This window comes from Mustelus asterias, chromosome 18, assembly GCF_964213995.1.
Source record: "Mustelus asterias chromosome 18, sMusAst1.hap1.1, whole genome shotgun sequence".
Taxonomy (NCBI): domain Eukaryota; kingdom Metazoa; phylum Chordata; class Chondrichthyes; order Carcharhiniformes; family Triakidae; genus Mustelus; species Mustelus asterias.
This window is the reverse complement of record NC_135818.1, coordinates 60,076,394-60,103,388: the sequence shown is the minus strand read 5'-3', so window position 1 is coordinate 60,103,388 and position 26,995 is coordinate 60,076,394. Positions and strand designations below refer to the sequence as shown.

The window sequence follows — 26,995 nt, the reverse complement described above, 5'->3', positions numbered from 1 at the left end:
TCTGTTCTGTCTCTATAGATGCTGTCAGACCTGCTGAGATTTTCCAGCATTTTCTGGGTTTTTTCAATTTGCAAAGGGATATAGATAGGTTAAGTAAGTGGGGAAAACATTTAACAGATGGAGTACAAAAATGAGAGGTTGTCCACTTTAGTGGTAAAAATAGATTATTTGTCTTTGGAATTTTCTACCCCAGAATGACTGCGTCATTGACTATATTCGAGGCCAAAGTAGACAGATGTTTGATCTACATGGGAGTCAAGGGCTATGGGGAGCGGAGGTGGGAGCAGGCAGGCAAATGGAGTGAAGACCACAATCAGATCATCCATGAATGACAGAGCAGATTCGAGGGTCCATATTGCCAACTCCTGCTCCTCTTTCCTATGTTCTTATGAGGATAGAGACAGAAAATAGGAAAGTACAGGCCAGTTATCTTAACAGCTGTCATAGGGAAATTGCTGGAATCTATTACAGGTTGACTTTCCTTTATCTGAAACCATTGGGGAGGATTGTGTTTTGATATTCAGATATTTTCAGTTTTCGGAATCTACCATATATACATTAGGCCTAATTCTACTTACATTACAATAGCCTAAGCCTAGGCTAGCTATCATCTACGACTATTAGGTTGTTAGTCCATTTGCCAACTCTCACACCCTTACCTGTTAACATGCTGCTTTAGTAACATAAAAATTAACTGCATAGCTGTTTAGAGAAATTGGGTTTTTGGATGTGGTCAATTTTTGGATGTATGGATAAAGGATTTTTGGTCTGTATTAGGGAGGTTATAGTGGGGGACTTAAAAAATCTTGATGTAATCAGGCAGAGTCAACATGGTTTTGTAAAAGAGGAATTATGTTCAACTAATTCATTTGAGTTCTTTGAGCACAGTGGTTAGCACTGCTACCTCACAGCGCCAGGGACGCAGGTTCGATTCCAGCCTTGGGTGACTGTGTGGAGTTTGCACCTTCTCTCCGTGTCTGCGTGCGTTTCTTTTGGGTGCTCCAATTTCTTCTCACACTCCAGGTTAAGTGGATTGGCCATACTAAATTGCCACCTAGCATCCCAAGATGTGTAGGTTAGGGGAATTACCCATGGTAAATGCGTGGGGATAGGGACTGTGGAAAATGCTCTGTCGGAGAGTGGATACAGACTCGATGGGCTGAATCCCTACCTCTGCACTGTAGGGATTTTTTGATTCTAGGTAGCAAGCAATGTGGATAAAGGGGAATTCATGGATGTGCTATACTTCGGTTTCCAGAAAGGATTTGACATGATGTCATATCGTTTGGAAAATAAGGGCTCAAGGAGTAGGGCAGTAGTGGGCAAGCTGCAGTCTGGAGATTATATGCAGCCTATCTGGTTTCTCAGTGCTGCCCATGAGACATTTTGTTGACTGTTGCTCACACACAAGACCACATTCTGATAATTTCCCTCTGCGTAGCTTTTCTCCTCTCCGTATGATTGAAGTTATACGCACGTAAAGCAAAGATAAGTGAGGCGCATGTGATTGCACAAAACATTGACTGTGAGAGCCATGCACTCCCTCTGCATCCAATGTGTAAATATTACTTCTGTTTTCACAATTTGAAATTGATGACAATTCTATTAATCTATAAATGATTAAGCATTTTCTATAACTCTTTAAAAAATATTCAAACTGTATTAAATGCATTTAATCTTATTCACGGGGTCATGGTTAGTGAACAAACCTGATTTCAATCTTGCGGCCCACTGAGGTGAAGCAGGGTCACTTTCCTGGCCCCTCACTAGCCTTGGTTGCCCATCACTGGTGTAGGGAGTAGCATATTAGCATGGATAGAGGATTGGTTAGCTAACAGAAAGCAGAAAGTTGGGATAAATGGGTCTATTTTGGGTTGGCAAGGTGTAACGAATGGAATGTCCCAGGGATCAATCTGGAGCCTCAGCTATTTACAATTTATATCAATGACCTGGATGTAGGGACCAAGTTTATAGTTGCTAAACTTGCTGATGGCACAAAGATAGGTACGCAAGTAAGTTGCGAAGAGGACATAAGTGCCGGGATTTTAGCGGCTCACTCCGCCCATCGATGAACGGAACGAGCCGGTAAAATCGTGAGAGCCGAGAAATCAGGATCACGCTCGAATTCTCAGCACTTAAGAGAGCCGATTTCTGGTGAGGTCAGCCTCTCATCGAAAGTGGGTGAGAGACTGAATAAATTATGGCAATTTGTCTTAATGTTAATTTCTATGGCAGCGCTCAATTGTCCGGGCTCGCTTGCCTTTATGGCCTTGCCAGAAGACGTTCTCTCTGGCGAGCAAAGCACCTGCTTCACATGAACGGGGAACAGCCTTTGTGACCTTGTCGGTAGCACTGGAAGCCATTGAGGCCCCCCAGGGAGGCCGGGGGCAAGGGGGTTTCCCTTGTGCATTGTCAGCCTGGCACCTTGGCACTGCCAGCCTGGCACCTTGGTAATGCCGACCAGGCACCTTGGAATTGCCCACTGGGCAGTGCCTGTGGGGGCTGTGGAGGGGGATTTGTGGGGCGGGGCCTCTGGGCACAGAGCCTGAAGGGGTGGCCCAATTGGGGGAGGAAGGGGGGCTGCTGCCACTATCGGTGGGGAGGAGGAAAGCATGATTACTCTGGGCAACGGTGGCTCCATGTCTATGCAGTGTCCGGGCTCACAACCGGCCATGAGTCCCCGCGATTGTGGGGGGTGGGGGGAAGAGCTTGTGAGGATGCTTGCAACAGCAGGGACCTGACAGCTCTCTCTCTGTCTCAGATCCCTGCTGTGGAATTGTGCATGTGCAGAATCAGGGGTCTGTGCATGTGAATTGCTCCCTCTGCAGTTGTTATTGCGCATGTGCAGACACAAAGGTCTGCGCATGTGCAATAGCTCCCTCTGCAGGCTGACTGGTGAAGTAAGCCTAGCCTACTCCCTGCAACATCTAGAAATGGTCAAGCCCATATTTTCAATGTCTAAGTCCATAAGATTGGGCGTGAAAACTCTCTCATTTTCACGCTAGCTGGACACTTAAAATCATTCTCGTAAAATTCCACCCAGGAAGCCTTCAAAGGGACATAGGTCAAGTGAGTGGGCAAAATTTGGGGAAATATGAACTTGTCCATTTTGGGAGGAAGAATAAGTAAGCAATATACTATTTAAATTGAGAGAGAATGCAGAACTTGGTGGTACATGATGGATCTGGGTGTCCTGGTACGTGAATCACAAAGTTAGTATGCAGGTACAGCAAGTGATTAGAAAGGCAAATGGAGTGTTGTATAATTTATTGCAGGGGAATGGAATATAAAAGTAGTATCAGTAATGATGACCATACAATCCATCTGGCTCACTAATGTCCTTCAGTGAGGGAAATCTTCCGGCTTTTTCCAGTCTGGTCTGTCTATGACTTTAGACCCACAGCAATGTGGTTGACTCTTAACTGAGTGACGAAGCTCTTCAGTTTGGTAGCTCACCACCACCTTCAAGTGGAGTTAGGAAAGGGTAAATAAATTCTGACCTTGTCAGTGAAGCAACACCCACTTTCTGCAGATTAATAAAAAGACATTTTTGCAATTCCTCCTGGAAATGGGAATACTGCAAACTTTCATATCTAGACTCACAACTCATTACAGTACCATTATTACCTGCAAGGAACTAATTTTGTGATGCTTCGATTACCAACATTTTCTATAAATTTCACAACATTCATTCATATCTGAAACTTTAATTGGTTATTACTAGTGCAGATGTAAACACTTGCATGAGCTGAACCATATTATAATCTTTGCATTTACTTTTCTAAATAAATCACTTGCATCACAGCAAATTATTCAAATATTGTTGCAATCTAGGATTTTTGAGGACTATTTACAGGTATTTCCTGTAAGTGGACATTATTCAGAACAATCTAGAAGTTTTATCTTTTCACCATTCTATCATTGCAGTGTGATCCATAGGATTAATCCTATTATGAATTCTTGAAGAACAGAATAAGCACGACTCTTGATTGAGGGTGCCCATTGCCCGCCCCCCCCCCAACCCCGCATCCCCCCCCCCCCCCCACCCTGCATCCTCCCCCCCCCCCCCCCCCCCCCCCACCTCCCCAACCTCTCCAGCAAGGGAACATTGCTGTTGTATTCCCCTCACCTTCTCTGTTTTTTTTCCCTCCAACAATTACCTGTTCTCCCATGCTGCTGCTACATCTGCCATCCACCTCCCCCTCCTTCCCAATCCCTCCAGCCAGGTTAACTTTGTCATTCGCTTCCCATACTTTCTGTTGTTCTTCTTCCGCGCCAACAGCCCAACCCCCACCCCCCCTGTTGCTGATACTGGCACCAAGCATTGGCCTCCACATGTGCCAAACTCTGTCCATCAAACCAACACAGCAACCAGTTAGAAATGTGCGGACAGGCAAAAACTATTATAGATGTGGAAACAGAAATTTTCCATCAGTAAAGCTGCAGGAAAGATCTGGACGGTGATAATATGTTCCAAGGATAGACTTTCCTGAGTAGTTAGAAGTGGGTGATTCTGAAACATGGATGTCAGTGAAACTTGGAAATGCGATGACAAGTATTTTTTTTTCTCGTTTCAGTTATTCACAAAAGCAGAACGAGCAGCTACAGAAACATCAGCTCAAGCTGCAGGAGTCAGAATCTGACACAACCCGCCTGTACCTGGAGACAGAACTTCAGCATGCACAGGAGGAGCTGAAAGACTTGACAGAAAAATTGCACAGGTTTATTTTCAGAGAAACCAGCCTTAGAAACAAATTAAACATTTGATTGGACTTCAAAACACTTTCAACTCTATATTTTAAACAGGAGAAACATTCCTGTGAAATGTTTTCCATTTTACCACTTCAAGTAAAACAAAATGACTATTGTTTCCCAAAAGCAGCAATGACCACAATTTAATTTTAACCAATTGTGTAACAATTTGTTGCTTATCATTTTGATGTATTTTTAAGCAGGGATTGTTACATTTCTGGAGCTTACTGTGACAGTGTTAATGTTGTGATAATGTGAGTAATGGTCATTACTGTCTTAAACCAATATAATTTGGTCCCAACTCACAATTTGTATTAGTATGAACTGTATTCCATTTGGACCACAATAGCAAACACTGAGCTAGAAATTGGTTCATGCCAGCACAAGCTGGGGAGAGGGAACAATTCCTACGCTGGAATGGGCAGGGGCAACTGACACCCAATGAGGGGGAAATGATTGGAAGGGAGGGTGGCGATCAGAGGTAAGGGGGTTGGAGTGTTTGGGAGAGAGAGGAGATGATCTGGAGGGTTCAGATGGAGAAATTGTTAGGACAAATTTCAAGGCCATTATCTTTTTTTAAAAAGTCAATTGGATTTGAGTAATATAGTGCAACTTAACACCAATTATGCTGCTTTTGCTTTTTTGTCTTAAGACAATATTTTGTCATAACATTGAGATTAAGGACTGTAGAATTCCTCTGGCTGATGACTTTAGCAAAAATGTCAGTATGATTACAAAATATGATTCCCCATTCGGTAACCTTGCCAACTTTTGCTGGTAAATTATTGGCAAGAGAAAAGGTACAATAATGGTGGCTTTTGAATGCCATTGATTTGTAGCCTTATTACTAATTCCAACCATCTTATGCGTGCACTTTGCACTTATTTGTACTTCCATGGCGGAACTCCTTTCCATTAAGCACCTGGTTATTCATATTCTTCCTGAATCAAGGTGATTCACAGGGCAGGCTGGATTTCTGTCAAAGAATGATGAATCTCTGCTACCATCCCCACTTTTTACAAGTGTACTCAACATGATTCTGTCAAGGTTTCCTTCCCTGAAATATGGTTTGAAATTTGTCACATGAACTATAACGCAGCACTCAACTTTAAATGGGTCAGAATGTGGAAGTTGTTGGCAATATACACGGCAGGCTTGAATTTCAGAGAAAATCAAACATCCAATGGCACTCGCTGCAGCGTTCATGAGTACTTCTTTTGAAAAAAGATCACTGTTGCTGAAAATGAGCTATATTGGCTAATTTTATGGTGTTTGCATGACAAGGTGCTGAATCAGTTGTAGATTGGCTTCACAAAGCTCCGAGTTGCATCATGCAAACGTTCCTGAAAGGCTATTGCAGGACCAAATCATACGATAAAATAACCCGTATTATTTTGTAACAGAGTGACATGTATGGCTGTAAATGGAAACAAAGTAAGAAGAAATAATAATTAAATGCTTCAATACTATATAGTACACCATTCATGGACAAAATCTTACCAAAACATGGCAGAGTGTTGGTTTTGGCACAAAAAATGGAATGCTTCCCGCCGACGACGCTGGCATGTTTTTGGGCCAAATCTTATGCCTCATTTTTATGCCCACGAATTTCACGACATTCCAGCGACATGTTCCCTCTGATTCTAAAGGTGCCGTCACTGCAGTGCACCAAGGCTAACACTGCGAGGTTGGCGTCCGCAGTAGAGACCTTGGTGCAGGACTTGCACTCCATGACAGAAGATGTCCACTCCCTGGTGCGGGGCTGCAACTCCATGGTGCAGGCACTGGTGAGAATCCATGCATGTCAGCGCCAGAGGATGGCGGGGCTTCTGGATCTCACTCCAGCTGCTCTCCATCCTATGGAGGAGCACAGAGGTACCAGGAACCCAAAGGGAAGAGGATCAGCAGGAATTCAGCCCTGGGCCCAACAGCCAGAGGACCATGGACATCTCCAGCCCACCTGACACCTGCTCCCACCTCACCCCCAACTTGCGAGCGACACACCTCCAGCCCATGACATGGAGGAGGGCAGCAATCAAACATCTGTGCTGCCTGAAAGCAAATCTGGACCCTCTAGTCCCAGCCCCCCAGCGGACACCCGACAAGGCCATCTCAGGCAAAAAGGTGTGGAAGTCAGCAGACTACCTCAACCTCAGTTGTGGCTCCTGGAGGTATACCTAGATGTAGTGGGTCAGGAAGGTGCGTTGGCATTTAGTGGGCATCGGTGAAAATAGGCACAAGTGTAGATAGATCACCATTTTGTTTCGAATATTTGGCAATAAATTTCACTTCATTCACCCGCACAGTCTCCACCCTGTCTGTTCAAGCCCCAAAGCTTGGGGGAACTACCGCGCTCACCTAGTGCCTCATTCCTGAGGAGTGTGAGAATGGCACTGCTATGTCCCTCCCACCCTCTCATCAGCCCCCACTTAGGAAGGGCACTCCATTAACTACGATATGGATAGGAACCCAGGAAGGAGGACATGGGAAGCGTTGCCTGCATACCAGCCTTCACAACCCCTTTAAAACAAGGGGCACCCTGACATGAAGGGAAGGTAAAGGCTGCAAGTGACCTCTCCCGACCCTTCTCTCCAAAATGGCGATTCTGAGAACCTCACCTCTGAGTTGAACTTATCTGTTTCCCCCAAGTCCTCTCTGCTGCCCCAAGGCCAGTGCACACTGCGAAGGGTGCTGGATGCCTGAGCACTCACCTCCGACCTCCCTCTCGGAGGTGAAAGGGCCAGGTTCACGCTTATGTAGATTTGCTGTAAATGGCGTTGGCGTGATGTCACATCAGCATCTGCTGAATATCCAGTGAGGGATGAAGTCCCGGAGAGAGAGTGCTCGCTAATGACATGCTAATGTATTAAAGTGAACTTTCTGTGGTCCTGCATGTATTTCCCACCACTCCACCAGCGAGGGGCCTGAGAGATCAGAACGCGGAAACTCGCCGGCGTGAATCACGCTCTCCGGATTTTGAGCACTGCCTTTCCCACAGACGGAGAATGCGGGCTCAAAATCGCCCCTTACGTAAACTAAATAGAAAACTGATTATGCAATTACTTACTGCAGCAAATAATTTGCACTGTGGCTAAAATGGCTCAATGTAGCTAAAAATATTTATGCTTTTATGCAGTTGGTGCCATTGAATGATTTATAAATGTTTAGTTTGCTGTATGTAAATTTTATATATTCCACATTCTTTCAATGCAGACGTGTTGCTTCTTAGAGTGAATTCACCCTCCACACGTTTTGCATCAGTCGAAGGCATTTCCTGCTCCACATCTCCTCTAAACGTAGAATGTAAATCAGACCTCATGATCCAACAGATCCTAAATGAGATGGAGTAAGGCTGTCTTCTTTGGGGATTAAGTCTCACTCAGCTACCTCAGGGCTGGTCCTGATGCTGGGTTAAAGTGGCATTAACACTAACTGCCTCGCTGATGCTAATAGCGAAACCACTTCTCACCAAAGCTACAAATCCACTTCATGCTCAGTATGTGCCCCTTGGAAACACCATTCAATCCACATTGATTCAAATCCAAGGGGGAAAGAACAAAGTGATATTTTGATTGTAATTATTTCAACAGCCTGTCATTGCTCTGCTTTAGGACTCAAAAACATCATACTGCATTGCAACAAGTTAACCAGGATCTTGAAAATAAGCTCCACAGGATGGTGAGTGAGCACAGTTATTCACAATAACATAATTGTTTTGTGGGACAACTATTTGTTTTTGAGTATTTCTTCAGCACGTGCCTTAGCTTATGTGCACTGTTACCTTTTTGATCTTTCCAAACTACTTACCTTAGACTATTTCAGCTCCTGTACCTTCAGTCCGCTATCTGTGAGGGCTAATTCCCATTCCATTAAGAGTACTTATTCATTCCTCAATATTTAGTAAACTTTCAGCAATGTGTCTGGATAAGAGAGATATGGAATGCTGTTTTGTAATTGCCTTTAGAAACTGGCTTATCTCGTGTCTCCATAAAATTACACTTTAGTTTTCAAGACCATTGTGTCAGATGATATCCCATTATATTATCCATAAAGTTTTAAAAGATCAAAACACTACTCGTTGAGATAAGTCGTCTGACTGGCAACATACTGTTGCATTTGTAATTGTTCCAGGCCTTTCCAAGGCTAAATATACTACAAGTTATTATCCAAGCTGTTATCTGTAATAGGTGTCCTACCAGGGGATCCAACTATAAAGACTTTTGCAGTTTTGCTTTGTCCTTGATGTGCTGAATCCCTTGAGTCAGATTTCCATTAAGTCACATTGATGTCTTTGAAATATCTTTTAGTTAACAGTGCTTTACTGGGCGATAGCTTAACTTCAGAAAGTGAGGGGTTTGGACCAAGTCTAAAACCATCCAGGAAAGTCAAAGCCCAAGCTCAGGTCTTCAATTCTGAATTGATTTAATTCATGTAATTTTATCACATTTACAAGTCACTGCAATATGATATGACTCTGCATCATGATGTGCATTGCATCATTAGAGGAGGTGGTGGAGTGGTATTGCCACTGGACTAGTAATCCAGAGACCCAGGGCCTTGCTCTGGAGACCCAGGGGGTGATCATATGAAAAAAAATTCTAAGTCCTGAACGAGTATGAAAATGGGAGAGTTTCTGATCCATTGCGTGGGTGAGTCCAAATCTGCGATCCTAAGGGCGGCACGGTAGCACAGTGGCTAGCACTGCTGCTTCACAGCTCCAGGGTCCCGGGTTCGATTCCCGGCTCGGGTCACTGTCTGTGTGGAGTTTGCACATTCTCCTCGTGTCTGCGTGGGTTTCCTCTGGGTGCTCCGGTTTCCTCCCACAGTCCAAAGATGTGCGGGTTAGGTTGATTGGCCAGGTTAAAAAAAAAAATTGCCCCTTAGAGTCCTGGGATGCGTAGGTTAGAGGGATTAGTGGGTAAAATATGTGGGGGTAGGGCCTGGGTGGGATTGTGGTCGGTGCAGACTCGATGGGCCGAATGGCCTCCTTCTGCACTGTAGGGTTTCTATGATTTCTATGATTTCTATACACTCTGTGCATGAAAAAAGAGCGAAAACCCCATTTCTCTCCAGGAGGGGATGAGGTGGGGCTTAAATCACCCGAAAGCTGGCTGAGAGCAGCAGAGGGCACAATTGCACGTATGCAGGTTCCTCTGCCTTGAGAGCAGCAGAGATCTGTCACTCAGCTTCTGCTGCTCTCAGCCAGCCTCCATGGCTTAAAGGAGACCTCGCCCCACCTCCTCCTCACGGCCTATAGCAACCTGCCCCCACCAGAACAAAGTCCCCCCTCCCTCCCCTCACTGATCAGAGATCTGCAAAGTGGCAGCGGGTCCCCCCTCTCTCTCCCCACCAAACTCAACTGTGCCTGTGGACAGTGCCAGGGTGCCAGGCTGGCACTGCCAAAGGCACACTTTCACCTTGCCCCCATCCTCCTACCAATGAGGCCATTACATCTGATGCCCGTTGCTGAACCCCTCAGTCCTCGGGGACTGCCTGCTCGATCCTGGCGCTTCTGGGACTACAAGATTAAAATTGCCAGCCAATCAGATTGGCTTTCTAGGTTGAGAGTTCCTCTCAGATGGGGTACAGATCCCACTCTGAAATAAGTAAGGTTGCTCCTAGTGTAATATCGCTGTGGGGCAGCTAGGTTTCAGAGATGATGACCGACTTTAGTTAGAGGGGCCGGTGGGGGAGAGGGGAATAAGGCACCCTATAAAATCCAGTACATCCAGGTTGCCGGTGCACATCCCAATGCTAAAAAATCTCTTCACCTCATGCAACCTCTTTAAACATAAGATTAAATATCAGTTCATTTGATGCACAGAAGGTCGGTATAACATGTTGCATTGAGCACCAGTAAAATATTTTGACAAAAAGTTTGAATGGCGATAAATATCATGTGACTTTTCTCCCTCAAAAAACATCTCGCGGACAGTGTTTTCCCAAAGTCAGGTTGCTATGGTTTCAGGGACTGTCTTTTTCCATCGCAAACACCAATTGGTAAAAGTGGATAATTTTAGCAGGATCCATATTAAATGTCAACATTCAGAAATTGAAGCAGATTGCATTCAATCTCTTATTATTGGATTGAAGGTGCTGATTCATGTGTGAAATTGTAGCTTTCAAATATCAGAGTTGATTGACTGATAACCTATGTGATTATCATTATTCTTCTAAGTACTCAGTTTTTTCATTATTATGAATTAATCTCAAACTAAATTCAGAACTTAAAGAGAAAATGACCTGATAGAAACTGTAACCAAAATTCCTTTCTAGTTTGTAAGTGGCTATTGGTGATGCAGCCTATTAGTTTCATTGATTTAAGGTAACTGCTTTCCTATTCATTATTAGAATGGAAAATGATGGGAACTGTCAGTAAGCTAGGAAGCATCTGTCGACTGGTTCTAATATATTCTAGTTTTGTTTCATTTCTGTCACTTGGAGCTTTTTTGTTTGGGCCTTTTGTTCATTTTATTTTAACACTATTCACCGTAACAAGTTTTGTTTAACACGATCTGTACAGCATCAGGATTGAGCCTGAAGAACACATTGGACTGGATTTAATGGAACGCCAACCCGCCCCCCCCCCCCCAGGTGGAAAAACAGGCAGGTGGACCTGTAATTTAGGATACCATTGCATCGGCAGCCTACCCACTACTGGTCTACATACTCCTGACCCAGCCACGGTTTTATGGGCACAGCCAGTGCGTGGAGATGCTGGCCCCCGATTGACCGATTCCTCTATAAGATGGGACTTCCTCTTGGAGATGGAGGCAAATCCCACCCCAAACTAAGTAATGGGCCCTCACCCCAAAAGTTAAGCAGGGTGAGTCGGGTAAGCAAAGGCAGGCTCACCCCTGCAATGTATGCTGGATTGTCCGGAGACCACCCTCAGGGTAAAATCTAGTCCATTATGTTGACCAAACCAGCTTCTGTCTCAAATCTGAATTTGCTGGCTGCTCTCACATTGGTGGTTTTCAGATTTTTAGCTGCAGCTTTTTAAAAATTCATTTGTGGGACATGGGTATCACTGGCTGATCAGCATTTATTGCCCATCCCTAGTTGTCCTTGAGAAGGTGATAGTGAGCTGCGTGCTTGAATCGCTGCAGTCCATGTGCTGTGGGTTGACCCACAATGCCGTTAGGGAGGGAATTCCAGGATTTTGACCCAGTGACTGCGAAGGAATGGCATTATATTTCCAAGTCAGGACGGCTTGGAGGGGAACTTGCAGGTGATGGTGTTCCCATGTATCTGCTGCCCTTGTCCTTCTAGATGTAAGTGGTCGTGGGATTGGAAGGTGCTGTCTAAGGATCTTTGGTGAATTGCTGCAGTGCATCTTGTAGATAGTACACACCGCTGCTGCTGAGCTAAACTCACTTTGATTATGGAAAGCTGCTACTGCAGGTTGACTGATAGTGGCTAAAGGATTGAGAAAATTGAACAATAATTTGTTTGTATTGAATGTGGCACAGCATGTACCTTTCACGTAAGAGGCTGGGAACAATTTCAGTAAAAGGTGACCATTTTTATTTATTGGTGCAGAGTAATGACTGTCTCCTTTGAAGAATATCAAGGCAATCAGCTGATTGATGCAAGTATAAGATCAATTATGTGCAGATTAATGATGCTAGTGGTAGCATATTATTCATAAATTGGAGAACAAATGGACTTTGTACTTGTTCCACATTTTTTCAAATCCTAGTGAGGAGTTCATGGAACAGTGGTGTAGCACACTACGCTTTCATTATTGGGGCCTGTATTTAAATCTAATCCAGACTGGTTAGATGAAAATCTGTTTTCTCTGCCAGCTGAACCCATTTCCCTAACTGTACAAAGACAGCAGAAAAGTGCTAAGAAGTAAGCATTATATTGGCAACTTCATCCAAGAGCCCATAAGCGTAATTAGAAGAAGAAAAAGTCGGATTCACTCTGCAGCAGCAAATAATGCTGAGGCTGAGATTAAGATACATTTTTGGGAAAGAGTAGAAACAACATTTAGTGCTCCATGTCCTTAAGTTTAAAAGGAGTGGAAAAATAAGTTTGGAACATCTCAGCTTAGCTCCTGCTTTGTGCAATGTAGCTAACGTAGACCACAGCAAACTATTTCATCCAGTCCAGAACAATGGAAGCAGAAGCCACATGAAAGGTGAGGGAAATTCAGAATGAACCTGCTGATGACACAAGGATAGGTAGGAATGTAAATTGTGATGAGGACATAAGGAGGCTACAAAGGGACATAGATAATGGGCAGAAAGCTGGCAAATGGAGTATAATGTGGGCAAGTGTGAAATTGTCCATTTTAGCAGGAAGAATAAAAAAGAAGCTTATTATGTAAATGGTGAGAGATTGCAGAGCTCTAAGGTGCAGAGGGATCTGGGTGTCCTAGTGCATAAATCAAAGGTTGGTATACAGGTGTAGCAGAAATTAGGAAAACTGTTGGAATGTTAGCTTTTATTGTGAGGGGAATTGATTCCAAAAGTAGGGAGGTTATGCTTCAGTTGTACAGGGCATTGGTTTAGCCAGTTTTACTTTGGTTGCCAATGCACCAGTTTTCCCAAATAAAATCAGCAGCTGACAGGAGGCAAGAAGGCAGGATCCGTCAGCTAAGTGACTTTATGACACTTTATAACAAAAGTCTACACTTTTCCTGCCCAGAATTACACGGTTTAAGAAGCTGCAAATTCCACCCTCTGCACAGAGCTGAAAGAGTATTTTATAATAATAATAATGCACCTATGCTTGTAATGCCACAAATGGATGTTGAGATCCCAAATTGGAAAAATATTTATTTCAACAATGACATCCTCATCCTGATAAACTCACACAAGGATAACTTTTTAAGAAATATTAACATTGCAGGTCACTGCATGATATTTTTATATCTTAATATGTCTGCAGGCTGGGGAATTTATCTTGTGGTTAAGAAAACATTATCGCTCCTAACACCCGGCTGCATTGCCAATGCTATCCTTTCACTGAAAACAACAATTACATTAAATATTAGCACTGCTAATCTCTGCCGCCGTGATGAACTTATTTGGAATCTTCAGTTAACCATTGCATTTAGACTAGAGATCTTGCATAATCTTCCTTTGTAACAGACACTGTATAGGAAGGAAGTAGGCACAGAACTATTTATTTAAAATGGTTTCTAAGAACAATCACCAATCATTATCTTTATAAAGCAATCATTACAGACTAACCATTTCTATTCAAAAGAGAAAATGCCAGAAATATACAGTAAGTCTATCAGCATCTGAAATCAGAAAAATATGTGAGTATTTTGAGCGTAGGCCTTGGGCAGAATTTTCCCTTAAATATGCGGAGTGTTGCAGCAGGCAGGGAAAGCAGCGTTGAAGCTGTTGGCCCCAATGACAGCTTTCACTGCTGTATCACTTGGTTGACTGAAAATAAAAGTGGCCAGGCAGTACCAAGGCAGTGCTAGTGCATGACCCTCTCTCCGCCCTGAGCGATGCACTCACCTGAGCTCCTCTGGTGGTTCTGCTCATCAGGTGCATGCTGTGGGAGACCTGTCGTAATTCACGTTGGCGCACCCTCGTGCTGGCGTGAGTGGATAATGTAACGGAGGATGATCAGGCATAGAGACCTGATAATCAGATGCTAATTTATTCCAATGGGGTCCCACCATTGAATGTCGAGATTCCTGTTATGTCATAGGTGAGGGGTGGGAGCAATCGCATCACACTTTTATGTTGGCGTGAAAGGTGATTTGGATCTCTTGCAGGATTTTCCACTCCTGTTGCCAAACCTGCTCAACTGAAACAGGAGGGGAAAATACCTCCTTCAGTTTAGAATTGGAAAATAAGTCAGTTCCTTAATAGACAAGAACAAAATGAGAAAAAAGGCGCTAAACTGAAGTTAAAGTTAATGACTCCTATCACAGAAAGATTGTCAATGAATTTAAGTGCGTGCAAAATAGTTCATTTTTAAAACTGGTGGATAATACACAAAGATCATCTCAATGAGGCAATGAAAAGCCATTCAAGAATTAAAGGGGCATGAAAATAGCTTAGCCAGTGAAAGTTGCAAAAAACCTTGCAAAAGGTTTCAAATGGAATTAACAACTAAACATAAGGAAATGGGGAAGGTAGCTGAGATATTAAGTTGCTAAAATCATGAGTTAAAGCTGAGAGTTGCAGAACGGCTAGAAGAAAGTTTGTGCTATTACTGTGGAAGCTCTTACTGTATTTGTCTGAGATACTGGAAGAAGCCATTGAGAGAAAGCTCAGAATGAGAATCGGGAGGGAATTTGAACTGGCAATTCATAGGGGGGTGCATATCATGCTTGTAGGTAGAACATATGTTCAGCAAAGTGATTTCCACATTGTAAAGACGACTGCAAACATGAGATTGCATTGGAAGGATTACAAGTGAATTGCTATATCATATGGAAAGAACATTTGGTGCCGGGGCAGTTGTGTAGAAAAATGTCAATCAGTAAATTTTGTATCTGTTTCAATTGTAAAGTACCAGGGAAGGGCAGTTGGAAGTCAGTGTTATGGAATAATGAACACACTTGAAAGCAGAGACATAAATAAAGAAGGTGACATCCTTAGTAGTAGGATTTTTGTAGGTGGCAGAAAAGGCAGGTGATCTTGTGAATACAGGAGCAAAGAGAACAGAAACCACGGAAAAGGGGACACTGTCACTGGAAGAAGGGATTGAAAGTGGAGACATGGGAGCTGAACAAAAAACATGGTAAAACTTGCTGCCAACCTCAGGAAAAGAATACATTTCAGAAATTCTGGTTGGATAAAGCAGTCACTGAAGTGGCTATGACCAAAGTGGGATAAAGAGCTAGAAATTTTATGTGCAACAGGTGAAAAGTAGCATAATTTTTCCAAACATTTAAAGCTCAGACAGCTATGCCTTTTTTGGTACAAGAGGTAGGTGGCACAGTGGTGAGCATTGCTGCCTCACAATGCCAGGGACCCAGGTTCGATTCCTGGCTTGGGTCACTGTCTGTGCAGAGTTCGCACATTCTCCCCGTGTCTGAATGGGTTTCCTCCAGGCGCTTCAGTTTCCTCCCACAGTCCGAAAGACGTGCTGGTTTGGTACATTGGCCATGCTAAATTCTCCCTCAGTGTACCTGAACAGACACTCGAGTGTGGCGATTAGGGGATTTTCACAGTAACTTCATTACAATGTTAATGGAAGCCTACTTGTGATACTAATAAATAAACTTGAAACTTTAAGATGCATAAATTCTCTTGTGGTTCTGTGACATGGGAACGGAATAGTACAAAAAGGCACCGACAGCTGTTAAAAGGTATTTGGTTAGCTCAGTTGGCTGGATGGCCAGCACGTGGATCACATTAATGCCTACAGCATGGGGTTCAATCCCTGGTTTAGGTTGAGGTAGACTTCAGGGCCTGTTTTCTCACCCTAACCATGGTACAAATAAATCATGGCACTTAACCATGAATTGCTAAGGACCTGCTTTCAGGCAGACAACTGAAGAAGAAGCTGTTCTAAATAGAATTGTATGTTTCCTGTCTATTGTTAAAAATGGATCTAATGTCTGCTCATGTTCTCTTCCCTAGTCCTTAGCTCACAGTCTGTGACGATAGAGCATAATACAGTACTATTTATAATCAAGTCAACAGATTTCTAGTGGGTGTTTGTGGAAAGTCTGCCGTTAGAGGAAAGTCCAGGTAGGAAAGTTTCAGCAATTGACCATGTAAGTTGAGAGGAGTGAATGAAAATTGAAAGTAAAGTTGGTTAAATTCTCTTATCTTGAAGGAAATGGCAGCATTGCATCCCTACAGTGTAGAAGAAGGCCATTCAGCCCATCGAGTGTGCACCGAGAACAATCCCACTGAGGCCCGATCCTGGTAACCCCACATTTTTACCCCACTAATCCCCCTAACCTGCACATCTTGGGACACTAAGGGGCAATTTACTATGGCCAGTCCACCGAACCTGCACATCTTTGGACTGTGGGAGGAAACCCCACACAGACACGGGGAGAACGTGTAACTTCACACAGACAGTCACCCAAGGCCGGAATTGAACTCTGGCCCCTGGCGCTGTGAGGCAGCAGTGCCCTGTGCCACTGTGCCACCCACAAAGTCATGAAAATAATGGAAGAACTGGCTAGAAAGGGCCAAGTACAATCAGAACAAAGAATTGTTTCAGATGTACTACAAAAGATCAGAGATAATTGGGTTCTGAATGTGACACAATATATCAGAAATGTAAGTAAACTGAGTTGTGCAGTTTGAAAGGTTCAACAAAGCAAGGTTGGATAAGGATTGGTTGGGTTACTGTTCAAAGGAAAAGCAGACAGCTTGGTAACTAGCTTCTTAAGGGATGGAGGCGGAGGCGGACTATGCATCATAACAAAAAGGAAACAAAAGACATGCTTTGCTCCTCTGACCTCAAAGTGGCAGAAAGATGGGAGGAAAGAGTGGAGTCAAGGTTAAGATGAAACGATATTGGTGTGACAGGAGCAATCTGAAATTTGAAGTGAAAAGGCAGGTTAATGTATTTCTGCTTGCTTTTGAGAGTCAGGGCCTACTTCACAGGTAAAGTATAGGTAAAGACGAACAAAGAACCTACTGAAATGCTTAAACTGAATATTGTTATGTCGGCTACCATTACTGAAGCATTATACAAAGTGAAAATTCGTTTAAATGTTCCTAGCTTGCTACATTGACCAATTAAATATTAACACAATGCCAACAAAATATTATTGATAGTGATTTCATTTATTGCAATAAATGCAACACAATCTGGATAAATTTGAAGTAAATTCATTTGAAAATGAATCTCTTGACAAGGTATAATATTTCATATCAATGAAAACAGTGCATTACTATTTAATGAAGCACTGTTATTTTGTTGTTTAATCTAATATTATGAAACGCTCCTTGTAAATTATATATATGATGTACATATAAAATTCAAAAAGACTAGATAATTCATCTTTGTAACATTTGATTTCATTCATTATGTACCACACACAGGCACAACTGCATGAAGAGGAAAAGAGAAATCTCAGCCATAAAATAATCACTTTGTGTAATCAGCTAACGGAAGCCAAGATAACAATGGATAAATTAACAGAAAACAGTGTGAGTACCAACAAACAAACACAACCCCAGGGCCTCACATTTACCAAAGGATAAAGCAAAGCAAAGTCGAATATGGTCACCATTTTCTGCACCTCCTCCAGGCTGAAATGATATTGGAGGCCTCCAAATTCAGATGGAACATAATTACACCTAATTTCCATCCCATATTGGCAGTGCCATATTCTTAAGGCATGTACAACAGCTCCCCATGATCTGCCTGCTGATTCCTAACATCAGTAAATTGATATGCTCCCAAAGGGTGGCATGGCGGCACAGTGGTTAGCACTGCTACCTCACAGGGCTCAGGTTTGATTTCGGCCTTGGGTAACTGTCAATGTGGAGTCTGCACATTCACCTCATGCCTGCCAAGGATTTCCTCTGGGTGCTCCCGATTCCACCCACACTGCAAAGATGTGCAAGTTAGGTGGATTGGCCATGCTAAATTGCCCCTTAATACCCAAAGATGTGCAGGTTAGGTGGATTGGCCATATTAAATTGCCCCTTAATACCCAAGGATGTGTACGTTAGGTGGATTAACAATGGTAAATGCGCAGGGTTACAGGGATAGGGCGGAGGGAAGGGCCGGGGTGTGATGCTGTTTCTGAGTGCCGATGCAGACTCAATGGGCCAAATGGTCTCTTCCTGCACTGTTAAGATTCCAAAGGATTAAGGGTGAGTAAGATACAAATAGTTTTGGCAAATCTGAGAAATGCATCAATTTTTTAGGCTACAGAAATATTAAATAGTTATTTGTATCATTTTATGTAATTTTTTGGAGCAGTTTTCTTTTGCAGTGCACCTCTACAAAGGTGGACTTTCCTCTGATATCCCAAATCTGGGGAATTTTCACATCCATCTAAAGAGGCCTAGATTCAGCAACGTGAGTTTCCTGAAAGGCATTCCCTTGTTCATCATTTTAAGGGAGGAAGAATACAGAAAAGAAACAAAAAGAATGATACAGTATCTGAGGTGGATGTGACCACAAGATAATAACCCTCACAAAGTCCACACAGATCTTATTTATTACTAGTTCCAAAGAATTCTACAGTCAGTATGGCCTGTTGTCATGGTGCCTTCATCCTTAGGTATTCCAACCTCTGATCTGTTCAACTAAGAAAGTGAAGTGTGCACATGGTTTTTGGGAAATAAGCTTACCCCTTGTTTCTATGGATAGTGATAATTTTGTGAGTGACAAGAAAGACGCTGAGAAATATTACAAGTTGTATGTCTCTACTAGAGTAGTCACTGAGAGAACCATAGAGGTCTTCTTGAGAACATGGGAAGGACATTGCAATGTATCAGCAGTGCTAACCACTGTGCCACCATTATCACCCTCATTGGTAGCTCTTATGGTACAAAAGGCTCATGAGACTGTCACTCTTCTCTCTTATGATAGCCAGACTAAAATTGTTCCCCTTGGTGGTGAATTCTAGGACCAGGGGACATAGATTCAAAATAAGTGGCAGTAGGTACAGAGAGGACGTGAGGAAGAAGGTATTTATGCAAAGGGTGGTGTGTGTCTGGAATTCGCTGCTCGAGTTGGTGGTAGCGGCAGAGACCCTAAACTCTCTTAAAAAGTGCCTTAATCTGCACCTTAAGTGCTATAAGCTACAGGGCTATGGGTCGGCAGGAAGATGGGATTAGAAAAGGCATCTGGGTCTTCTCGGGTTGGAATGGACAAGGTGGGCAGAATGGCCTCCTTTCTGTGGTTCTTTGTGCTGGGAAGGGCCTGTTGCTGGTTGCCTCTCTTCAGCATCAGCTTGAGCAGCCTGTTCTTGCTGTCCTGTGCTATTTTCATAGAACTCTAAGACAGGGGCATGATGCTTTACATCATGCAGGTCATGTCCAGTCACCATCATTCTATTGGGCCCAGGATCTGGTGTCCACTACGAGGTGAAGACTAAAGACAATGTGAGCAGTGACACAAGGCAAATTGCTCTCACAGAGAGCCAGTAGGGACACAATGGACTGAATTGCCTCCTTGTGTGCTGTAACCACCCCCAATACCTGAATGTTGTATCATCCCCCCCCCCAGGATCCTGCCTTCCCAGATGTGATTTCATGGTGAGGCAAGTTGGACATCAGGTGGGGAGCCCGTGTTGCCCCTATTTAAGTCCTTAAGTAGCCATTTAATGGCGAACCTCAATTTTCAGTTTGGTGAGTGCTGGCTAACTGAGGGTGGTAAACAGGAAATATTCTCGATCTCGGGCAGGAAGGATTGGGAGGGCGCCTCCATTGGAAGCCCCCTTCTGACTGGGGGTGTCCTCTCCTCATGGATTGTAAGCCATAACATTGGATTCTGCCTAAACTGTCACCGACATTCACTCCCAGCATCAGAGATGCATAATGGCAGCTGTGTGCACTGCAGCAATTCCTCAAGCCTGCTTTGGTAGCACCTTTTAACCTTCGATCTAGCATCCAGAAAGCCAAGTGCAGCAGATCCATGGGAACATCGCCACCACCTGCATGTTCCCCTCCAAGCCACACACTATTCTGACATATTGCCAATCCATCACTGTCGCTGGATCAAATCCTAAAACTTCCTTCCTAACACCACTGTGGGTGTACCTCCAGCACACGGAAGGAGACTCAGCAGAACCTTCTCAAGGGCAAAGGGGAATGGGCAACAAATGCTGGTCCAGCTGGAAACGCCCACATCCTGTGAAAGAATAAAAAAGCTGTCTCCAGGTCTGCAGTGTGTACTTTAATGGACGTTAAGGCAATCATTGGTTCCACACCACTTTTAAGATAGATAACAGTACAGATTCTAGTGAAACGGCACCACTACATTAATGTCTGCAATGAGGAAAAAGCTCCTTTGATGTTACCGCAAATGAGTACATCCCAGTGTCATACCACTCAGTTTTTAAAAATTGTTCCTAGGATGTAAGTAACGCTGGCAAAGCTTATTGCTCATACAGCAGTCCTACCACTTAGTTAAGATGATTACTTGTGCAGTGCTGTGTATTAGCACAGGCTGCTGCTGAAATTCGTGCTAACCAGTTGCTCGTGCACTTTTGATCCATATCACTGCAATGTCTCACAAGATCCATCATTGGTGAGAGTCCTTAGCCATCACAGGCTACAGAATTTTGAGATCCTGTCAACTCCTCTACCTTGCCACATCTCTTCACACGTTCAAGTCTCCTTAAGTTGATAGAAAATTGATTTTTGTTGCATGGTCTCAAGTGTCAAATAGAACAATTGAAGCGTCTGTACTGTGTTCATTATTTCTATGGAATGAATCACATTGTGGGATTGCCTGACAATTTGGTTATTATCCACAGCAGCCAGCAGAAATTCAGAGAAGGGTCAGAACGTATACAGAGAATTTGGGATCTGATATTCCTGGGACTGTGGTTCATTCATCTTTCTTCAACACCCAAGATCAAGTTTTAGAAAAACCTGAACCAACCTGTTTATCAGGCACCCCTATCTCGCTCTCAAGACAGGTTTTACATGGCCATGTGAATACTAACAAATCTGACCAAGGATTTCCCTGCAATTCCGATTTATATCATTGTGACACAGTTCTTGACTGCCCTGCAGAACAAAGGAGAGACAGAAGGCAAGTTAGAGATGTGCATTTTTTTCAAACACAGAGCTTTACAGATAGCTCCACAGAAACAGAAGACTTCAATAAAATTCTCACGAGTGAGACCCTTCCCAATTATGCTGCATCAACATCAAGTTCCTCCAACTCTCTAAGCTGCACCATGACAGCTGAGAACAAAGGGACCACACAAGCCAAAACCACCTTGAGTCCCACCCAACAAGTTGGTTTGAGAGCTAATGTTTATGAAAGAAAATGCAACTCTTCAGAAGAGCAAGGAAACAAGACGCATAGTTTTATTCAGGCAAGGCCACTACAGCCATTCATAGATGTGGCACATGGTTATCAGGATAGCACTCAGCACTGCTCTGCAACTCTTCCAATAGATTTCAGTGATTCACCACCGCACGTGTCCTGGATGAGTATTCAGGATGTAAGAGTCCCAAAACTATACGGTGATGAAGGGAATGTACACCATCTAGAAAAAAATAGAGTGGGTCAATGTAAGAAAGTCAACATGCATTATACAAATATTTCTTCAAACAGGGTTTCTGAAAAGATTTCATCGAGCAGCCATACCAAACAACAGCTTGGTAATCATCTGATGAAGAAAACAAATAACCAAGAAAACCAGTTTTTCACTCGAGAAGATAGCTTCCCTGATGGAGAAGATACCAGCCAGAATAACTTTCCAGAGGTCGGTTTTGGAACCATGAGCTGCCAACCCTATTCAGAAATTGATTGCAAGAAACAAGCGAGTCTCTCCGTATCTAGGCTCAAGGACACAGAAGATGACCCTAAAACTTTGCCAAATGAAAAGAATGCAATTCAAACGTACATCAAAAATACAGATAATGTTGCTGACATTAAAAGAATTGTTGATGTTGCTCCAAACATTTCAGTAAAGTCCTTGCGCCGGTATCCCATTAAGATATTTGTGGTCCATAATGTTTCCTTGGGTGATGTTGTTTCAAGCAGCGAACAAGAAAAACCATCAAAGGTAAGTGGCCTTTACAGGAAGGACAGCCTCATGAAGGCTCAACTTTATGGAAATCTACTAAACTAATAATGCAATGACGTTGGAAATAACGTATTGTGTGTTTCAATGCAAAAGAATCACAAATGGAGCACATTAGTGAAAATTACCTGATTGAGGTTGTAAATGTATTGATTGGAAATATTTGATCCCTATGTAGAGGTTAACAAACAATTCCTAGAGACTCTTATTCCACCAGATTGAACAAGTTGAATTCTTATGTTAGATCACAAATGAAATTTCACTTACATATAATGAATGATAAAGCTGTCTGCATTTAATACATAAATCATTCTCTCTGTTACTGAGTAAATAGGTTACAGAGTTTGTTTTGCTAGTTCTTAATTAAGAGACCTACGAAGGTCAAATATAAAGTTAATAGGTTATTGCGGAAAATAAAAGTTTATGATGTATGAAGTCATATATTGGCGTGGATAAAAGATTGGCTAGTTAACAGGCAATAGAAAGTAGGCATAAATGGGTCAATTTCTGGTTGGCAAAATGTAATGAATGGTGTGCCACAGGGGTCAGTGCTGGGACCTCAATTCTTTACCAATTATATAAATAATTTTGATGTACGCACCAAAAGCATGGTTATTAAATTTATTGATGACACAAAGATAGATAGGAAAGTTGTGAAGAGGACACAGAAGTCACAAAGGAATATAAATAGGTTAAATGAATGGGCAAAGATCTGACAAATGCAGTACAATAGGGAAAAATGTGAAATTGTCCATTTTGGCATGAGTGATGAAAAAACATATTATCAAAATGGTGAGAGATTGCTGAGCTTTGAGCTGAAGAGGGATATGCATGTCCTAGTGTCTGAATCACAAAAGGTTAGTATCCAAGTGCAGCAAGTAATTAAGACTAATAGATACTAGGGGAATTGAATACTGTTATGCTTCAGTTCTACAGGGCATTGGTGAGACCACATCTGGGGTAGTGTGTCCAGTATTGGTCGCCCTATTTAAGGAAGGATGCAAATGCATTGGCAGCTGTTCAGAGAGGATTTACTAGATTAATACCTGGAATGGGTGGGTTGTCTTACGTTGGAAGATTGCACAGGCTAGGTTTGTAACCACCAGAGTTTAGAAGATAAGGATGGACTTGATGAAAACAAAGAAGTTCCCGATGACTCTTGACAGTGTGAATGTGGAAAGGACATTTCCTCTTCTGGGAGAATCTAGAACCATTTAAAAATGAGTCATCAATTTAAGACAGAAGTAAGGAGAAATCTTTTCTCACAGCGGGTTGGGAATCTTTGGAACTTGCTTCCTTAAAAGGCAATGGAAGCAGAGTCTTTGAATATTTTAAAGGCAGAACTGGATAAATTCTTGATAAGGGGATGGAAGGTTTTGGGGATAGTGGGAATGTGGAGAAATCAGATCAAGGTTCTGTTCAGCAAATTTAAAAATATCAGAGAAAGTCCTCTGAGTTAAAGACAGCTGCAAGAATGATTTAAAGTTGGCTAGGTGAAAAGCCAGCCAGCCATCTTATTACAGCCTGTGAAGCAGTAGTATTTCGTTGGCATGGCTGGGTAGCTGAGAGATTGTGTGGAAGCTTGAATGCATGTGACTATCTAAGGCAGAGGAATACTGAAAGGAGGGATTGAAATCCTGGAGGTGGGTCCTTGGTGAAGGCATTTGAGATAAAGTTTTGTTTAGGGGAAAATTCCAAGTTTGTTCTTCAAGTGTGGAGTTTGGAAACTGGGTGGCATCTGTCACTTAGTTTCAGAGTGTGGTGTGTCTGACCACAGTTGGCCTGTTGGTTTACATGGACTGTATGTCCTTATTGAGAATATTAGAGTATTATATTAGAATATAAGATTTATTTTGATAACGTGTTATCCTTACAAATCCGTGTACATCTGTAAAGATATGGTGGGGTGAAAGAGCAATGTGTTTAATAAAGGTTTTATTCTTTTGTTAAAAGTTTATTGGCTGTTCTCCACCTGTGTTCATCTGCGTCTCTAAACAAAAGATAAAAGTTACGACCTATCGAGCCAGGGTTCCACTCTAAGACCTGACTATCCAGTAGTAACATCAGCTGGGATCCTAACCGAGGAATATGGGAAAGAAAAGGGCACAGGGAAAGGCCATGATAAAAATAAGCGTTCCAGTTTTACATCAACCCAGAGTCAAAAGTCCAATGACTTGTTCCTTCAGAGCGTAGTAGGCTTACAGTTGCAGAAGTGAGGACTTCCATGATGGGGGAAGGTACATTGAGATGAATTAGACATGGAGGCACAGACACAGAAGTTCCAATATTCCAGTAGTTCACAGTGCAAATGAGGGCCAGGTAATTTTAAACCTGGACATGGACCCTTCTTGCTGCTCCAGGCTGCTGCCTGGAGTCCTGCTTCTCTTCTGAGCTCAAACGGTGACTGAAGATAAAAGTCAAAGAAGCTCAGATAGCTAATCGCTGGTTAAGCATTCTCTAGCTGCTGGCCATTGCAGGGATCAAGTCGACCATGCCAAGTTGGCAGTTCTGAAACTCATAGCTGTGGGTCTACACACGCGGCTGGGTTTTTAATCAGTGTCTCGAGACCTCAAGTTCATGAGACTTGGCCTCAAGTCTCGGTCATGTGACAGGGTGGTTTCGGGTTGAGCTAATCAATTAATGAGGCCCCTGCTTGTAACCCATTGAGTGCGATCTTATGACCTTGTCCTGCCTGTCGATCAGCATGGCGAGGGTGGTAATGTGTGCGAAGTGAAAAATTGGAAATGCACCCAGTTCACATTTTCCAGGCGTGAACAGCTTCGTGGGTGAGACGCGCATTAGCATGCATTTGAATGGATTTCAATATCATTATTAAGTGCAGCACGCAATCGTCGAGTGTAGGGTAACAAAGTTTGTGGATGACACAAAGATGAGTGGGAAAGCAAATTGCGTGGAGGACACAGAGAGTCTGTAGAGAGATTTGGATAGGCTAAGTGTGAGGTTATCCACTTTGGAAGGAATAATAGTAAAATGGACTATTATTTAAACGGTGAAAAATTACAACATGCTACTGTGCAGAGGGACCTGGGGGTCCTTGTGCATGAATCACAAAAACTCAGTTTGCAGGTGCAGCAGGTAATCAAGGCGGCAAATGGAATGTTGGTCTTTATCGCGAGAGGGATGGAGTATAAAAGCAGGGAGGTCATGCTGCAACTGTACAGGGTACTGGTGAGGCCGCACCTGGAGTACTGTGTGCAATTTTGGTCCCCTTATTTAAGAAAGGATATATTAGCTTTGGAGGGGGTACAGAGAAGGTTCACCAGGTTGATTCCAGAGATGAGGGGGTTAGCTTATGAGGAGAGATTGAGTAGACTGGGCCTGTACTCATTGGAGTTTAGAAGGTTGAGGGGAGATCTTATAGAGACATATAAGATAATGAAGGGGCTAGACAGGGTAGAAGCAGCGAGGTTATTTCCACTTACAATGGAAACAAGAACTAGGGGGCATAGCCTCAAAATACGGGGGAGTCAATTTAGAACAGAGTTGAGGAGGGACTTCTCCCAGAGGGTAGTGAATCTTTGGAATTCTCTGCCCAATTATGCAGTAGAGGCTACCTCGTTAAATGTGTTTAAGTCACAGATAGATAGATTTTTAACCATTAAGGGAATTAAGGGTTATGGGGAGCGGGCGGGTAAGTGGAACTGAACCCATTATCAGATGAGCCATGATCTTATTGAATGGCGGAGCAGGCTTGAGGGGCTAGATGGCCTACTCCTGCTCCTATTTCATATGTTCTTATATCACCCCTCAATTACATTAACCACCTCGTTGGTGAGACCTGATGCCAGCAAGAATTACAGCTGCTCTATATAAGTGTGGTTCACGCACAGCAGTGACTGAGGGGAGTAACACTGAGCACCAACCTCCAGGCTGCGGGGAGGGGTGGGGGGTCCTCAGCCACTGCCATGGTGCGGGTGGGGGGCTTGCATGGGTGCAGAGGTTTGGGTGGACTTGTGCCAGTCTGGGGGTCTAGCGGTTGGGGATTGCTGCAGGCTGGGGCTCATTTTGCGTGCATTCTCCATTGCCCACTGAACGACCCCCAGGTGAGGTGAGGTTGACTCCCAACCCCGCTGATGTCACCACGGTTACCCTGCCATCTATCTCTTGGACAGGCTCTGTAACTGACTGCAGACATTCCATCCCAACCCTCATTGACAGTAACAAGCAGCAGCTCTATCACTCGGCAGGTGTTAACATAGCTCCTCACAGTGCATGGACTCTGCAATGCTGCCTTCGATGGAAACCCATCCCGTGATAGTTACGAGGGAGCTTCTGCACCGTCTGATCTGAACTACAAGCCATTCCTGGAAGCCACGGCACTCGATATCCAGGTGGATTTCTGAATGGAGCCAGTAGTCCTGGTGGTCATTCTTGAGACTGCAGAGGAGAAGGGAGACATCTGGCCACTGCAAGGCCAGCCTACGCCAGAGGCTGCAGCAGAAGGATAGGGGGCCGCAGGTTAGGGGACAGTAGGCGGGCACCCATCAGCCCGGGGGTGGGGGCAGGGACACACAGAGGAGACAGTGACCCTGACACTTCAGGACACACGTGTCC

At 43.4% G+C, this 26,995-nt stretch overlaps 2 protein-coding genes across 5 annotated transcripts in view; one reads left to right on the top strand and one right to left on the bottom strand.

The window, feature by feature from the left end:
* The window catches only part of begain (brain-enriched guanylate kinase-associated), a 28,917-nt gene extending 6,449 nt beyond the window's left edge, over nt 1–22,468 (top strand). The window contains exons 3-6 of the mRNA XM_078233122.1: nt 4,578–4,721; nt 8,364–8,430; nt 17,742–17,849; nt 21,137–22,468. Coding sequence (XP_078089248.1) covers nt 4,578–4,721; nt 8,364–8,430; nt 17,742–17,849; nt 21,137–22,468 — 1,651 coding nt within the window. The remainder of the gene's footprint in view (nt 1–4,577; nt 4,722–8,363; nt 8,431–17,741; nt 17,850–21,136) is intronic.
* Nucleotides 20,534–26,995, bottom strand: part of wdr25 (WD repeat domain 25) — an 84,374-nt gene continuing 77,912 nt past the window's right edge. For 2 of the 4 annotated variants that reach the window (XM_078234124.1, XM_078234118.1), the window contains exon 8: nt 20,534–21,880. The gene's annotated coding sequence lies outside the window, so the exon portion shown is untranslated. The remainder of the gene's footprint in view (nt 21,881–26,995) is intronic. The other 2 variants (XM_078234125.1, XM_078234119.1) reach the window with 1 other exon arrangement.